Source organism: Dicentrarchus labrax, unplaced genomic scaffold (genome assembly GCF_905237075.1).
Source record: "Dicentrarchus labrax unplaced genomic scaffold, dlabrax2021, whole genome shotgun sequence".
Taxonomy (NCBI): domain Eukaryota; kingdom Metazoa; phylum Chordata; class Actinopteri; family Moronidae; genus Dicentrarchus; species Dicentrarchus labrax.
In genome coordinates this window covers 16,117,066-16,135,727 of record NW_026136710.1, presented here as the reverse complement: position 1 = coordinate 16,135,727, position 18,662 = coordinate 16,117,066, and the positions used below count along the sequence as shown (strand labels likewise).

Below are 18,662 nucleotides of genomic sequence, written 5' to 3'. Positions count from 1 at the left end.
GCGGGGCGATTCACTGTTGGAGGATGCTCAAGGTTTGTGGCAGGTCATGGACAGTGCTTCTTTATTGCTGCCAGACCAAGCAAATAAATGAACCTCTTCTGCTGGACAACACTCCAGTATCACCTTTTCACAAAAACATACAAAATGTCTGTAATTGAAGTTAATAAGACTGAGTCAAGGGCAAGTCAAATATGTTCAAAATTCAAACCTTTGCATTCAGCTCTACACTGACACTCCTTTCTCTCTTGTTTTCAACTGTTCTTATTTACCCATGGATTATAAGCTACAGCCACCCTGCTTGTTTCAAATATGTTTCTGTATTGTTTCCGCTTTCTTGTTTTCATTCAACTGAAGCAAAGCCCCAAAGACTGCTTTCTTTCCATTTTTGCGTCTTGTCATCCGTGCTAAGAAAGGCTCGGGCCAAGCTGCCATCCATTGTCTCAGGTGAGCAAAGTGAAATTTGCCTGTTGCCATGGAAATGCTATAGCGATTTCCTCCAGATAAAAGTTCATATTTACTTGCCACAGGATCTAATTTTGTACCGAACAAATCATGTCCAGATTGACCTGACTCCTGTATTATGTTTTTTCTGATCTGCTTCAAATAAGATGTTCCATCATATGGAAATTCGGCATACCCTGAAAGCCTTGAATTAGATTGAAAGCTATTAAAAATTTAAAGGGGCTTTGCTTCTATAAGATGTGTTGGATCAACTGGACACCTATGTCTCCTGTTGGGATTTTACCAACATCATCCTGCAGCTCCTTGACAAAGCGCTTAACACTGATCCCTCAATCTGCTGGCAGAAGACAAACCTCTTGTAAGACCAAAGGCAGTTGCTGTTTGATGAGTCCATTCAGATATCCTCTCTGTGAGCACTGATAGCACTGGGATTTGAGCTATACCTACTTTTTACTCTCTTTGTACCAATTAATTTCCCTCAAGATAGCAGTCCATCAAATCACCTCAGTTTTCAGATGACAAGAGCTTGATAAGCTTCATCAGGACCATTGGGTAAATGTGACAGGGAGAGGCGGCCATCCTCAGTTCATGCTTTGCTGATTATAAGCTGGAAATCAGCAGGTTCAAAGCTGCTGAGGTGATGATTGACTTTCTTATGTTCATCTTTCCCTGGAGATCACTGACTCAATGTATATCAATTTTTATAGGTCAATCACTGAAAGCTCAGAAACTTCATTAAAGAGTGCGGTGCAGTGGCTCATCTTCCTCCAAGGACAAGCTTCTTCATGTTGACCACACTGCACATCACTGGCTTTTAGCTTCCTCCCAAATCCATAACAACATGGCAAGAGTTAGTATGATTGGTACTACTCACCCAGGAAACTCTAACTATCTATTAGTAAGAAAATCTACCATCCTCTGAACATCCTCTATGGTCCTAATTTGCCCTTCTAATGCTCACCACACAGTATCTGGACCCCTCCTCACGCCCTGTAGAGCTGTCTATAAATCTCATTGCTATCTCTATTTATTGCCCTTCACTTTCTCAACATCGAACAGGATTTTAACTAATCATGCACTTCTACTATGTCTGCACAAACATTTTAATGCTTAGGCCAGTCATTCAATAAGGTTTTTCCATATCTAATGCAACTCACAATCTAGGTGCAAAACAAAATGTATGAAATATTTATACGTTATGTCACATATGTTGGATGATATGCTCACAGAATATAACCAATGGCTCTATGGGTTCCTCCATGGATGTCAATGTCAGTCTCTCAGTCCCTTGGCCCTTCACTTTTGTCCAAATATGTTAACAAGTACTTGGTCGATTAATGGTACTCTTGGTACAGACAGTTATTGTTACCGTACAATGTATCCTCATGACTTTGGTGATTACCCTGAATTTCCTCTAGCGCCACCATTAGGTTGTTATTGGAAAATTGGGCTGATATATTGAGTTTGTTTTGGTCTATTTTTAAATATCAAATATCAGCAAGTCACTGTCATCCATCTTAAATATGATGAAGAGCAGTAATGTACTACACCTGGGTGTCTCCTACCAACGAGTAGCTGTAGTAGTTTAAATGCTAATATCATACTGTCAAATCGTCAATGTCATCAATTAAAAAAATGGTTGTCAATCCAACACTTTGTATTCCCTTCCCAAATTACTTACTTAGTTTTTGTCAAGATGTAAATTCCCATACAACCATTAAATCACAATAAATAAATGTTTGATCACAGTAGTAACAGAACATCTGAGGGGGTCCTCTTTGTTTGAATCAAAAGCTGCAGCTAATGATCGAATAACAATCTTCTTGCCTCAGCCTCCATGTTTCCTCCTTTCTCTCCTCTCTTTCAGACTACAGGATTGCCCAGTGGTAATTACATGTAATGAAGCCTCTGAGACTGTTAAATACATATTTTTTTATATATTTTTTGGGGTTTCCCTTTCCTTTCCTTTCTTCTCAATGACAAAGAAAATACAACTTGAGGGTTTTAGTTGTAATCAGCCTGCATTTAAACACTCAGCACAAAATCTGATGTTGACAAAGCCTTTGTAATTTTCAGTGGAACTCAGGCTGTTTGACAATCCATCACAGGCTACACCAAAGACAGCAAGACAGGGACATTTCTTGCTTGGAAACACAAGTCCAGTCTTCACAATTTATACCTAGACATGTCTTTTAATAAGACACATGACAAGATCTCTAAACACAACATTCCTTCCCCTCCTCTGGAGTACAGAACCAGAATTTATCAGATCACTGGTTCCCTTATGTTTCCCTCCATCATCTCTGAATTAAACACAACTACAATTTGCTTCCCTCAACTTCCTTTTTCACTTTTGGTCCTTCTGCCTTTCCTCACTGAGCTGGTTCAAAACCAAAGTGACGGCTGGTCTCAGTAGAAATCCAGGTGCCAGTTTAGTGTTTCCTCGCCTTTCTTCTCTTCCCCTCTTTCGCCCAATCAAACAGTGCATGCTTGCCTTTTTGCCTCCATCGTAACTCACCTGTATTTGAACCTCCTTCAAGCTCAGTATAAACCATGCTGCATCCTGTTTCACACCCTCTCCCTACAACACATCGTCACAAACTACTCTTTTTAGCTTATGCGTTTAAGAACTCATTACTGAACTGATACATGGCTGACCAGATGTGGCCTTGACACACACTTGTTATTGTCATTAAAGACAAATATAAATCACTACTAAGAAATCTGCTGTGTATAAGAATTTCAGGACATAAATCTGCATTAAGACTGACTTTTAAAAAAATGCTACTGAAACCATGTTACAGGCCTTGGTGAGGGCGGCAGCCTGCATTAATCATTTAATTACTGGTTTGGGTCAGTTCCAAAATGGAGCTGGAAAATACTATTATAATTCAAAAATAAGTCATGACCAGAATCCACCTCAGAATAATTATCTTCTCTTCTCCTCTAATCCTCAAACTTTTCACTCTTTCCATCATCCTCACCAGAAACAGAGCGACGGCTGATCCCAGTATGAATCCAGCCACTACGTCCGAACAGTGGTTTCGATACTCTGAGACTCGATTGAGGCCGGTGAGGAAGGCCGAACAGAGCGTACCCAGACAGAGAACAGGCTTGGCCAGACGGCTGGACTTGGTCTTGATGGTGCTGGTGATGTACATCTGAAAAGAAGTGTAGAAGATTAACTCTCATGCAGAGCAACTGGAAATGTTCCAACAGATGTGGAATCAAATATTTTACCATTTCACACAAGCACAAAACCTTCATTGCATGGCAAAACAGTTGAGGAGAGATGTCAAAAACTTGCATCATATGAGTGAAATAACTCCAAAACAAAGAGGTTTTTTTGAAAAGAATAAAAGATTAACCTAATATGGGAACCTCTAACTATGAGTGATAGTTGTGAGACATATGCTCTTGAACTTATACCATCTTGCATGCCAACCGAGGAGCTGTGCTTATCAAATCCCCTTTTCATCAACAATCTGTCTTTGTATTCCTCCATCTATTGCTCCAGCTGATAAAACCTGCTCTCTCTTCCACTTTGCAGCCGCTGAGCCCATCCGTCACTCTGATATAAAATACCAGCTCCTTCAAATAGCCTTTCAAAAAGCGATTCTTCCTGTGTTCCTCCAGGCACTTTCCCTAAAACGCCTGAACCCACCCAATGCTTGTATGAACTATCCCTCGACACACTTTCAAGAATAATGAAGTTTCTCCTTTCCAATTCCTCCATCTAAGAGCCGGAGGTGCCATGTAGCGACTTTTCACAGCAAATATTCCTTTTTCAAAGTTTTTTTAAATTACAGAAAACTATTCTTGAGATCTATTTGTCTCTGATTGCTTTGTTGTTTGCACCAAGATGTATACTAATTACATTCAGTCCCAAATGAGTAACTCTGGTGCAAAAAGTAAATTTGACATTGATTTTTAATGCTCGGGCTGTTGTTGAAGAAAATCTGGTGGAGAATTTCAATATTGGTTTTGTTTGAAAAATATTTTGTATTGAGAGGATACCTTCACTATATTTATGTACATAATAGACTTGATTTGATTTTAAATTCATTTACCAATTTACATATTTACATTTGTAACAACTCAGACACACAAACTGCATAATTAAATTCATATTTTTTAGTTCAGCAGTTAAATAACTCTTAATTATCCACAGTTAAACTGATGAGTGTCTCAAGGTTACAGACTTCCTCAAAGAAGCCACTTTTCTCACCCTAAATTTAATGACACACATTGTCTTAATACTATTACTTCACACATATATCATTTATAATTTGACTTTAAATCAAGTGTGAAACAGCAGGTAGAAACGTTTGATTCTCACAAATGTCCTGAATCCTATATAACAGATTCTAATGCATCACATGGTCTGGTGTCACAGCACTTTCGGGCCACTGCTTGAACTTAATGCCATTGTGAGAAAGCATTTGAGCTGGAAAACAATATTAATTTTGCCATGTGGCACTAAAAAAGCTGAACAAATAGTAATCTAACATCTAACAAACATTTATGTTTAAAAGTGAAAGGTTATATGATGTTTTTCCATTGTTTAAACCTCCATGTCTATACAATGCTCTCATTAAAATTCATTATAGTACCTAGTACTAATGAACATTCTTCTCACCGTCAGGTAAACAGCAGAGTAAACACTCAGTGAAGCATCCTTGGATGGGAACGACCGGCGTGCGTTCTCCACAACAATGGGGTTTCCAGTGCAGATGTTGCCGTTGATGATAAACTGGTGATTAAAACGACACTCTGTGCCGGTGTAGTTGGGCTTGCAGACAGAGAGGAAGTAGGGCGAGAGACCTCCTGTTACCACTTGGCCCGCATTGACAAAGATGTCTGTGGCAAACAGACCGAATGCAAACACCCCTGGGGCACACAGACACACAATGAGAATTTATAACACATAAAAAAACACAATCCATCAGCAGAGAAACATTAACACAGCTTTAAATGCTTCACACACATTTACCCCTTTACATCATGATGTAATCACCTTATATCCAGGGTTAAAATAGGCACGCTCCAAAATATTGATTTTGCAGCATATTCCATCATTTAACTCTTGCCTTAATCTCAAATAAAGGTTAAATAGGTTTGCTTCTTTGGTTTTTGTCAAGTTTGCAGCACACATGAATCTGCCATTAGTACTGACGTTGAATGCTGGACTAAAATCAGGTTAAATTGGAGGGAAGGAAGAGTGGACAACATGCAGAGAAAGAAACATAAACACAGAAAAAATACCATCTAATATGAATGATTGCACTGACACTTTCAGCCCACAAACCCTGACCAGTGTCTGCGTCTGCATTCCTTTTGCTGTGAAATATGACTGCTGATTATCTGGCCTGCTTAGCCATGAAATTACTCTGCTTTGTATTCTCATCCGGAGGGGGGGCCTGCAGAGGGCTGGGGAGGGGGAAGAGTTTGGGTGCCTGTGAGGGGTACAGGGACACGATTGTGTGAAGGGCATTGAACGGAAATAGAGAGGGGGAATTAGGGTGAGAGGAGAGGAGATGGGAGGAAGCAAGAGAGCGGGAAACTAAAAGCCTCAATGATCCTACAAATTTAAGAGACTGTTCGGGAACAGACGGAAATATAAATCATGTGAATTGCCTAATGAATTTCTGATGAGTGTTTAATAAATTGAACGGGTATTATTTAAAACTGAACAATACGGTTCTGTTATGCCAGGAAAGTCCAGCAGACAACCTCCTTTACTGGAACGAGACTCTGTCAGTTTGCCCAGTTCTACTAAAGCTTTGTGGAAAAGTGGCTGTAAAAATGCCAATTCAAACATTGTAGCTGGATGTCATGTAAGCTCTTTTAGAAAAAAAACGACACGTGAGAGATCAAACCTTATTCGTAATAGTGGTGTAAAGTTTCAGAGAAGCCTCAACCAGCAAGTTTACCCTTCAACCAAGTCAAAACCAGATGCATGACATGACATAACCAGTTCAAATCAAGCCAGATCTCTCAAAGTGTAAGCCCAAGAGGAATACCAAACAACCCAGTATTCTTTGTAATTGTACTCACACTTGAGGTGAGTTAGGTGTTTGCAACTGTTGGCCAGCTATACACAAAGCCTATCATAGTAGCTAACAGCAGGATCAGGATCATTTAAAGTCACACGCACTGGCATCATCTTGACACGCATCATCACATAAAGCTACACCACTGTCCTGTTTCCAAGCATCAGTGAGCATCTGTGACCTCAGAACGCGAGCCAATTTATCATCTTTGCTCCGCAGATCACATTCTCAGCTACCATCACTTCACTATTTCTAGTGTCTTCTTGGCAGGTCAGGTGTGTGCTACAGGCATCAAATTATGTACCACTAGCTGACACTGTCGGTGTGTTTGTACTTTATTTTCAAGTAGCAAGAACGGAGGATCAAAACCGTCTGATCTAAAAACTTTTATATTGTGTATTTTTGGACACCCTCACCCCAGGTTTCTTGGGTAGAAGAAGCTGCTGTCATCCTTGGCCTTGTCTACCTCGTTAACCTCATCTTCTTCTTCTCTCTCATTTCATCCTTCACTGTGCATCGACCTGGCTCTGACACAACGCAAAACTGGCTGATGCCGTCATATATCATGTTATTCACAGGTTGATGACCCTATTTGCTTGTATTCTCCGTTGGGAGGCATCCTCATTTGCCCTTTGTTGGACAAATTAGATTTTGGCAAGTCAGTACTATATGGAGGTTTTTTTGTAATATGAACAAAGTCATCTTAGACACCGAATCCTCGAGCTCTGAATCATCAGGCTTACTGTTCAAGTTGGTAGCTTTTTGCATTGGAGCTCCCCTCACAGGTGACTGACAGCACCCACATTCAACTGTCAGCTTAGCCATGATATATAGCATGCAGTTTCCTGGTTGAAAGCTTACTAAAAGACTGTGAATGCCACAGAAGAACTCTGATGTTGAAGATGTGTGGTTTACTGAGCTATTAACCTTATAAACAGTGATTTATAGTTTTGTACTACATTAAATAGCAGAAGATTTAGCTTAAACTTGACAGAATCCAAGACTGAAGTGAAGACAACTGAAGCGCCTAAATGTCACTGCATTATCAATGGTGATGTGATCACTGAAGTGCATTCTGATACTGTATGCATTTGAATAATGATGTGATCACTTTGCTACAAAAGAACAAACAAAACCACAGTCAGTGAGTATGAATATTTGCACTATACTAAATTAGATTATTAAAATCAGCAAAATTATGCTTATTTATTGGTGTTCTGGTCCTGCACTAAGGTGCTGCACCATGCAAACTCTGGTGGGGCAGGAATCTGGCACAAGGTACTCATTGAGTAACCAAAGATCCCAGGACCTGTGTATGATGTGAGGCATGAGAACATCAGCCGCCCTGTTGTGTCAGAGGATGCAAGACGTACACCATCATGTGTTTTGAGCACAAAAATCTTGAAACAACCTCCTTAATGCCTTTGAGATGTTGATTTAGTTTCACTTGAGTGTGTCCACTGTGACCAGGTTTTAATATGTTGTTCATGAAATGAGAGTTTGTTTTTTACCAGCACCTACCAAACTTTATTCAATTATGGTTATTTTTACCCTGAATGGTCAGTGAATCCTGTAGGATACAAATTGTGTAGATGTGAAAGGACATGCACACATATTTTTTGTTGTTAGTTGTTTTTAGTTGTGGCACCATCAGCATGAAGGAGCTTGGGGCTAGTATTTGACTATTTGTCATGAAAACCTTCTTACCTATGAAGCGTATGATGCGGCGAATAAGAGGGTTGAGGTAACAACAGTCTCCTGTCACAATGGTTTTCTCCTGGGCCAGGAGAGCTTCCCTCGTTGATTTCATCACGTACATGGACACCTCTCCGATGAAAATCTATACACACACACACACACACAAATGCACAGAAAATGCAAAACACAGATAGGAAGAGATTCAGAAAGATTCAGCGATGAAAATACAAACAGAAAGAGCAAAAGAAAAACACAGACAAGGAAAAGATGCAGTTAGGCATCCCATTATAAAGGAGAGGAACATTTTGCCCCTGCCTGTCTGGCCTGTGTACATAAACCACTGTGTCCTAATGCAGCCTTTCTTCAGGTCCATTATAGTGTGGACGTTACATCAGGTCTAATGGAAAAAGTGCTGCTGGACACACAAAATGAAACTCGTTGCCAGCTGCCTTGGGTGAAACAGGGTGGTACAAAAATATGTGTGTTCATGAGTGGGAGTGTGTGCATACACTGAGTGCATATGTGTGGACACGTGGCCTTTGGTGTGAGTGTGTGTGTTCATAAAAGGAGCTTGTTTTAAGCCCCAGGACAGGTAACAAAACTCATGTGTTTTCCTCCATCCCTCGTGAATGCTTTTTTATCATCAAGATGTTGTCGAGAAAACAACTCTAATCTATTTCTTTCTTTGTGGCTACGAGCAGCAAGAGCGACTGATTTTGTGATGCTGGAAAACTCCAAAAAGCAGACAACAAAGAGGGACTGACAGCAGTCACATAAAACGGGTATGAATGTTTTAAGGCTCAACTACTGGATTCAGTCCTGTCTGGATTTGTCAGCATGAAGACGGCTGAATTAATATTTTCAAACACTTTTTCCACTGGATGATGGACTGACATAAAGCATGCAAATACCAAATGAGACTATCCTCAAATGCATCGTGACAGAAATATACATCTTCTGACGCATAATGACCTAGAAACATCTGTCTTCAAAGGCAACATAACCAAAAAAGGCCTTTATCTTCAAATAGATTGCAACTGTAAAAGGCAGGCAACTTGTACGATCTCATTTGGTTATGGCTGAGCAGATGCGACAAATCAAAATGCAGAGGAAAAATGGGAAGACCGGTGTAAGAGTAATAGTTAAGTGACATAATTTCACCACAGGCTGTAAATATTGGGATGTTTGAAGAAAAAAAACATGATCTAAATGTAAACAAAATTATTCATGAGTCTCTTTAAGCATCGTGAGTATAATACATAATCAAAGTCGTGCGTATGCAAGGAATCCACAAAAGACCTGAAATATAGGTCAGTTTTGACATGAAGGCAGCTCAGATGTACCTTTACCTCCTGAGACTGTCTGTTATTGGCAAACTTTAAAACTAACTTCATTAAAATCAGATCATTTCCATTCAGGTCCCTGAAAGGCTACTAATCAGTGAGTCATTTCCAGATCCTTTTCCTAAATGACGACAATAACATTTTCAAGCAACTAGTAATTGCCTCCTCCTCAGGTATTTGTCTCACCAGAGTCTGCCTCAGCACTGAAAAGGTTAGTTACCACTGACTGATCGTCTTATTTCGACTCGTGTAAACCCCACTCTCCTAAACACAATTGTCTATAAAGCCACACCAAACTGACTGAAAATCTCCGAAAGTACCATGTCAGAAAAACTGAGGAACAACTTGGTATTCAATGACCCGCTGTGGTGTCTGAGCAGAAAACGAAAAGGTTGAACAATAGACACAAAAAGGAGAACATGCAAATCTTTCACAGGGCACCTAATTCTTTGAAGTAATTTGACATGAAATGAAAAGAACAGACCTCTGGTTCAACAGCTATCTTAATAACACTGACCCATTCACCAGCATTAAAGATTTATGGGAGCTTAGGTCCGGAATACCCTTGAAAGTCCATAAAATACTGTACCTGTGACATTAAAATGACAGATAGTAACAGCCCAAAGTATTTAACAGTACCTTTTTGTATGTGTTTCACCCTATTCACATTTGATTTCATTCACACATTAAATTTGACAACTGGCCCCTGCGGATAAATGATTCATGGTGTGGTTCCATCATACTGACTGCCAAAAGCAGTAGATTTTTTTTTTTTCCAGAAAATAATCAAGCATGCAGCCTGAGGCAGCATAAAACCTGTCTTGATTGTCAAAGTTTACAAGCTGTTGATTCTATGTGATGATCTTTTTCAAATTTTAATAAAAACGAACCTTAGTTCAAGTTGAATAAAGTTTATTTGTAAATATGTAATGCAATGCAAATGTGTTAGCTGGATAAAACAGCCCTGAAAACGACCAAAACAATCAGTCATTAATGCCCTCTGGCAAGAAAAATGTATTTCTTACTCTGCTTTTCACCCTTTCCGTTATTTACCCATTTTTCAAGGGTCTTCAAGAATCTTTTATTCTACCAAATGTCAACAAATGGTAACAAATAACAAGTCCCCAGAGAGGTGAGGCAGTCACTCTCAGTTCTACTAGGGTTTTAGTGTCTTTCAGCACGTTGTTTTGGTTGGCCCACAACATATTATACTCATTGTGTAGCCAGAAACACAACTCCATGAATGCTAATGTCTGCTAGAAGTGAAACTGTTTGCTCACATTCACTTTATAAAGTGATAGTTTAGCTGCCCCAAAGAGAAAAAAAATCAATTAATGCACCTTTAATGTCTTCTTAATGAGCAGAACATTTTCAGCATTGCTACCAAGACGCAAAAAAGGAAGTGGAAATAGCCATTAAGGACCAACACTGGTATAGAAAAAAATTCACTGGAGTTGTGGGTTTCCCCCTAGGATATCTCCGTCTTTAAATATCAAGTTTATTTTAAGAAACTTCTACAGTCAGTCATGGTGATTACCACTCTGTATCTAACATTAGTCAGCCCCCCGTTGCTTTTGGATCTGCACTTGACAAGAACAACATCCTTCTTTTCATTATCTTGGCTCCGAGGGTGAAAGGCTGACTTTCTGAAGCTTGTCCTAGGCTGAACAGGTTTATAGACCGTTGCATGAATACGACCTATCTAACCTCCACAGCCTCCCATTGGTCCGGCCATGTGGAACATTCTGCATAAATTACTGCCTCTTTGCTAATTGGCCAACATCCCAGCTATGTCATCATTAATTCTGATTGGCTGCTTCTCTGGTTTATGACGCATGTGGCGACGAAGCGATATATACAGTGTCGAGCACCTGACGCAGCACTCTCAAAGGGCACAATTAAAAAGTTTGGGATAGCATACAGACTGATAAAGAGACTATGAAATACCAAGGCCACACGTTGGCCAGTGAGAGAGAGAAATAAAGCAAATGACCAGCAGTGTTAAACAAAACCTGAACAGCTGACACAGCCCTCACATAAAACTCATTAATCCTGTCTATTGTTTATGTAAAAGTATACACAAAAATGAAATTGTGCGACCATAAGAGACAAAAGAACAGGCCATCACAATTAAACAAAAAAGAGAAGGGTAGAAACAAAAGATTTATACTATTTACAGTTAGTAAACTAATCATTTTATTTAGATATTTACAGTACAATGTACCAAGACCTGAAGTAGACGGTCTATAATGACATTTCCTATTTTTCTTCTTATTTTTTGTGAAGTAATCAGTGCAGAAGAGTCTGTCAAAACTGCACAAAGATGCACTCTAACCAAATCAGCTGTAAATAATATCGTCTGTCACATTTCCTGTCCAATCAGAAATGCTCTTCCGGATTTTAAACCAATTTCTTTTATAGTGTATGTCAGAGTGTGTGTGTCTTTGTGTGTGCAGGTGTGTAACGCTGTGGACTGCTGACGTGTCTGTACACCAATTAGCTTCAGGGAGGAGATGCGAGCTTAGGGGACGCATTTTATTTGGTTCAATAAAAGTGACAATAATTCAGATCTTACTTCAGCCTAACATATCGGTAAGCGCATGTTTAGAGCAAAGAACAAAATGTCCCAGATAATAAACACAAAAAGCAGGAGACACAAAGAGGCAGCAGAACAGTAATATCTCATTACAAATAAATGGGTGGCGTGTGTCCAGAAACCAGACATCTTCAACAATCACGTCCCAGATTAAGTGCCTCTTGAAATCGTAACAGAGAAGGAAGATGTTTGTTTGGGAAGGAACTCGGAATACAAAAATGGGATACATACAGTACACTGCTAAAAACCTTCCATAGCACTAATACAGTTTTACTAAATGTTAAATTTGCTGTAGAGTGCTACAGATAAGTGTGAGTGATGGAAGTGCCTGTAATGGCACCTTTGATAACCTTGACTTGTTCATCTCTAATGTTTTCTGACTGTATGTTTATATTTTTAACATTCTTAACAGTTTTTTTGAGAAGTATGTCAGGAAATCCTGTCATTGTGAAATGCTAATAATTCATTAATCAAATGCTGCTATTATATACACTTAATATACAGAACAAATGACTCAAAAATGTATTTAACATACAGTACTGAATGTAACAATACACAGCATGCACAATGAGGAAAGACTTGGAAAAAAATCTTTTATGTTTTAGCAAATTGACTTAGCATACAATTTTACAGTCAGCTGGCAACTTTGAACTCACAATGCAAATTATTGTATAATAGTGTACAACTGATGCACACTTGCTCATCTGACAGTAGTGGATGTGAGTTCTCACAAAAGGTCTGACTGACTGAATTAAATGAACAAAAATCTGATAATGGTTATAATGAGAATGAGAACAAACGTGGTGCAATCTAAAAATGTAAGTTAACAGCATTCAGCTCGAATCCTTTAATCAACATCAAATCGTCTTTACTGTAAGTTTAGTTTACAACTCGATGCTTTATAATACAGTATTTTTAATCATGATACCACAGTATTTTCTTTCCAACACCTGAATCCCCAGATAATGTGCACTACAGTCAAAGTCAAAGCTGATGTATGGAATTGATTATTTTAAAGAATCATATAAAACTAACACAGCATATCTGAACTGATGTGATGCACTGCTGCAGACCTTAGCATATCTCCACTGCATGATTAAAACACACTGAAGCCTGTGCCTGAACATGAACCAGACTGTATCTGTATTCAGGGATTGACTCATCTCTTCCTCCACATATGGTCCATTTAAAACGTGAAAAAATGAATTATAATATTAAACAGACACATGCAAACACTCTTCAGGAGGTGTTCAGAAGATATTTGACATGGGTTTAATAATGAACTGACCCAGAGGCCCAGAGACATATGGTGCCCGGCCTGGTGTGCTCAGCAAGCATGGAGCGAAACTGACACCTGGTGGCTGTATGCCGCTATTCCTCTAAGAGGAATTTGAATCAGCTATACAGATGTGCATACTTATCCTCATAATATATTATTTAAGCAGTACGTGTAAAAAAAAAAAAAAAAAACTATACTAAAAATGTTCTTCTTGTTCCTAGAGTTGGATGTTTGAGCTTCACTGTGCAGAATGATGTATGTGCAGAGTTTGACGCTAGAAGGATATTTTCACATTCATCTGCTGAAAGTGGAAAGTTTCTCTGTGCTCAATGAAAATCTGATTTTTAAGGTGCAACAAGCATGATTTGTGACATCACAAATCATTCTGACGTCAACCCTGGTCCAGTATGTAACTTACTACAATTCATGCTGCCAGTGCACATACGCTGAGAATTTACAGTTAAGTAGGAGACATCTTGTCTACACCAGGAAAACTTCAGAAGGGACCTACATTTGCATATTCATAGATTCTTGACTGTTTTATGAGGTAGGTGAAGTAGATGCCTGTTTTCAGGTTTTGACTGTGGAAATTGTACTTTTTTTGCAGAAAAAACATATCAGAGACACATTATTGTTCCAAGCACACTAGTTGTATCTTGTCTTAATACATGTCTGGAGGGGATCCTTTACTATTTTATATTAACAGGAAATGATACAACACATGCAATATCAGACTTCAGATTTAATAGCTGTTTCACTGACTCCTACAATTTCTTTTAATCTTTCCCAGCTTTGACCAGCTCCGCCATTTCTTTCATGCATTGCACTGTGGGAGAACAGTGACTGTCAAAAGCACACTCAAAACTCGATAGTGTTTATTATGGACACTGTCGGGTTAGAGTATACCTGAATACACTACATACTCAAAACGTGCTTATAATTAGTGTGAAGTATGGATTTCAGACACATTTTCTATTCTGATATTTTCTATTCAACAACAGCTGTGAAAGGACAGAGTGACGTTTGCCTCATTACGCCTATAGTCAAAGGTAACTTGACTTCCTGCTGATGTTGAAGAAGTCTCACAGATGAATGGTGAAACAACATACAACAGGAAATCCAATTGCCTTTCATGACCTGGAATCTCAATGGATATAGTGTATAAGAAATCACATCACAGTCCAGGAAAGTATTTGTCATATGTAGCCCACATTCACGCCTCCTTGTACAGCATAACCCCACTGACACTTCACTGGCACATTCAGAATGATGTTTCATGGTGCACAACAACAAATAACAAGTCTAAGAGATACTGTATGATGTTCAAAAGATAGATAGCCAAAAGTTCAGCCTGTGAAATTGGTACCAAACTTATCAGCTGACCCATAAAGAGATATGAAAACGGTCTTCAGTCAGACAGCTTGCCATGACATTTTCTCACATATTTTCTCGCAGAGAAAGTGAAAGGATAGACAACTGCAGTAGGTAACAGGAAGATACGATGCTTGGCTGAGTTTCTATTCTGCACAGATGTCCTGTTTATTAAGTACACCTTGTAAAATTCAACACTGATGTAACTTATGTGCACTTACAAACACTGTCAAAAGGTACTATAGGTCAAATAAGATAGCAGCATATGTTAAGTGTAAATTAAGTTTGGAAACATTACGATACTTAGTAGTAGGTGGATCTAGTTTTTTTTTTTTTTTAATAAATATAAAAAATAATAGCTTTCCACTGGGAAAAGCTGCGATAAAAATGAAAGCTGAGAGACAGAGCCTGGATAAACAAATTCATGCCACATCTGATTACTGTTGTTTACACTCCAGCATGTGGCATAATAAATTAAGCACTGTGGTGAAATACACATAAAATAGTTTTTTTACTCACTATAGCAGTGGGAGCAGCAGCCACCACGCAGTACAGGATGAGAGGGGGTACGAAGCTGGACTCCTCTGTGCCGGGGTACGGCTTCATCAGCTCTGCGTCGTTACAGAAGAAACCCTGCACATGCACGCTGAACAGGTCCGTGCACTCCATGTAGTAGGCCAACAACACCGTGCCGGACATAATGACGAGCTGGAAGAAAAACATGTTGGAGCGAGACAGAGCGAGAGAGTAGAAAAAGTTGAAAAAAAGGAGGAGAAGAAGAAGAATGAGAAGGGGGAAAAGAAGAACTAGTTAGTTGTATATCCAGGGCACTGAAGGCTTTCCTCCTTGGCTCAGTTGTCAGTAGTTAAAAAAAAGTCGATTTCCTTATTAGATGATTTGTTCTTGGGGCTGATCCCTGAACATCACTCCACTCTTCTCTCAGCTGTGACGTGTCTAACAGGTTTTAACACAAAACAGCCACATAAATCCTTTAAAGCCATCGCTTTTTCCCTCTCTCTCTCTCTCTACTTATGCTAACTCGTCGTGTACAAGCAATCCCCCCCACCACCAGCGCCACCATCACTTACCACCTCCTCTCCTCCCTCACCCCCTCATCCTTTTATCCCTCTAACATCATCTTTTGTCTCTGGCCTCCTTTTGCTCTCCTTCTAGAATCGGCTGCAGGCAATTTAGTTTTTTTTTTTATATATATATAAATATATATATGGTATCCTTAGTCACTGATAATGAAGCAATGCTGGAATATAAAATGTAAGACATCACGCACTGCGAGGCTTTTAATGTGGTTTCTGAAAATCAGCTGCATTTGTGTCATTCAGGCACTAATATGCCGATACTGTCGTCAATCTAGCCAACCAGCTGGCACTGTGCTGTGGTTTTTATATCAAAGGAAAGTGATGAGATGCTAGGAAGGCTGCCGGATAAAAGAATGGCCCCATAACATCACTAGAACAGGAAGGAGGAGGATATCTTAGTCAGGTAAAAGTACTGCCAATTGATGTAAACATTAGTCACGTAAAGGTAATATTAGAGTAGTTATAGATAGTCAGCTTCCTATGGTCATAGTGAAATTATAAAATGTCTTAACTGTAGCAGAAGGGAGGAAAGAAGAGAATTATAAGATACTTTATTGACCCCATAGGATCAATAAAGTATCAGATTATTACAAACAGATTAGAGTTGAAAATATGATGCAAGCAGTCACGTCTGATTGTCTTTTCACATTTGTTTGCTGAACAGCTGCAATCTGCATAATGTTTTTATTTGTTAAAACTTCATATAGATTATAGTGACAGCAGTATTATGAATGGTTTCTGATTCTTGGCCATTTGTAATACTTCTCTCCAACACCAGATGTCACTATGTGACTACAGAAGGATCAATATGGCTTCAAAAGGAGGGCAAGACAAATCATAGGTAGAGTTGTATTACAATACAAGAACTAAATTTCATTACCTGTTGGGACTTTAAAATACTGAGGAAATTATTGAATGATGTTAATTATTTAACATTTTCAGCCAACTAGAATAGTGATTAAAATTATGTTTGTGAAAACAATGTTTGAATCTAGAGCTGAGCTTGGTGTAAACGTCTATATTCAGTTACACATTCCATTGATCTTATCTCACAAGTAGCAAAGACATCACAGACAACACAACCAGGCATTAGGCTAGATGTCTATCATTTAACAGTGATATAGTAAAGAAATGGCTTGTTGTGACGCCCACAACGCCAGCCTGCAAATCGAGTCACTGCAAGCCAGGTGAGTTACGGTAAAAGCCCCTTCAGACTAAACAATACAGCGTAAGTTGTTACTCATGGCTCTGAAAGCGAAGCAACCAATTCTGGGTCCCACTCGTTGTCGGCCTTTGTTTTCCACAAGTGAGTGCATTGTGAGTCATGCACTACATTCCAGTGACCACTGTTGATATTTTGTCATTTTACACTAATGTACAACTTTTAAAGAAGATTCATAGGTTGTTCAGGATCCCAACCAGGGCAACAAATCAGTGATCAGTGACATTCATATGAATTTCAGTGCATCACAGATACAAATATTGACTCATTTTGTGTTGAGGGCAGTAGTGTTAGGAATGGCAAGCTGCACTTTAATAATAGCAACAGTTCATTAACTTATCAGCTTGCTGACTAGTAAGTAAGATGGCATTTCGTGAGCTCCATTTCAGACTGTTTAGGAGTACAGACTAAAGGCAAGACTAGGATATCCCCCCAAGAAGTGTATTATAACTAACTGGGAGCTCTGGCCATTAGCTGCAGGATTTGCTAGAACCAATTCTGGTCGTTCTTTTTCCTATCGACAGTACTCGGTGACCTCTAGTGATCAAGACAAGGGTAAAAATCTGCCAAAGTTCCCCTTTAATTGTCAATTTATCAAGTAAATCAATTCTAACTTTTGAGGAAAGCTTCAATTTTATGTTTGTTTCTTTTGTTGGCCTTGTTCTACTGAGGTTCAACCTTGGGTAAAAAGCCACCACCACTAGTATAGCCCTTTTTAATTTGTCATGCTGGAGCATACAATGACCTGTATATGATTTTTCAAGTTCATATATTTTGCAGCAGCATACAGTAAACTGCCTATGGCTTTCCTGAGTCAGACACTACAATAAAAGTTAACGGTCTCTCAACAATATATCCTGTCCAATCCAATGAGTAATATCAGAACTAACCGTTGTTTCAAGCAAAACCATGTTTTCCTCTGTATAATATGGAGGGTGTGTGAACCAGACTGGACAATATGGGCAGTGGGGTTCAGACAGTGAAGGCAAGGAAGCGACTGTGCTTTACAGAGGGCAGCAGACGAATGTTGGCAGATCTAGTCCTGTGACAGATGGTCATGCCGAGATGTCCAGGTGTGTGTGCCTGTGTGTTTGTGTGTATTGGTTCCTTTGCCACATTTCTGAATATCACTAGCCTAGTTAGCAATATTTTTTTGCTTTCTCCTGTTATTACAAACGCCCCCTGCTGTGGATAACATTTTCACACAGCTCACATGCATTAACAACCACTGCCATAATACCTGGATGCACACCATACCTTGCAACATCATCAAAATCCTCTTGCTCTTTCATCTTAAAGCAGCTTGTCAGCAAGACAGACAGACAGACAGGGGATAATTTTATGATCTCACGTTGTTCCACAAACAAGTTCCAGCCGGATAATCGGCTAAAACATTATTCATATTCATTATTCATCTGAAAATATGTAAATTCCTTAGCTTGCAGAAATGCCATGTAATACCTTGTGGGATCACATACCTGAGGATGTCAGGTTTACAAGGAAATGCCTGAAAAGGGCAGATTAATAAAAGGGGGTGTACA

At 39.2% G+C, this 18,662-nt stretch overlaps 1 protein-coding gene across 5 annotated transcripts in view; it reads right to left on the bottom strand.

Moving 5' to 3' along the window:
• plppr1 (phospholipid phosphatase related 1) overlaps positions 1-18,662 on the bottom strand; it is a 73,510-nt gene that overhangs the window by 3,025 nt on the left and 51,823 nt on the right. For all 5 annotated transcript variants that reach the window (XM_051413415.1, XM_051413419.1, XM_051413418.1 and 2 more), the window contains exons 3-6: positions 15,322-15,510; positions 8,223-8,355; positions 5,102-5,352; positions 3,447-3,623 (exon numbers count right to left, since the gene is read on the bottom strand). In XM_051413415.1, the coding sequence (XP_051269375.1) occupies positions 3,447-3,623; positions 5,102-5,352; positions 8,223-8,355; positions 15,322-15,510 (750 nt within the window). The remainder of the gene's footprint in view (positions 1-3,446; positions 3,624-5,101; positions 5,353-8,222; positions 8,356-15,321; positions 15,511-18,662) is intronic.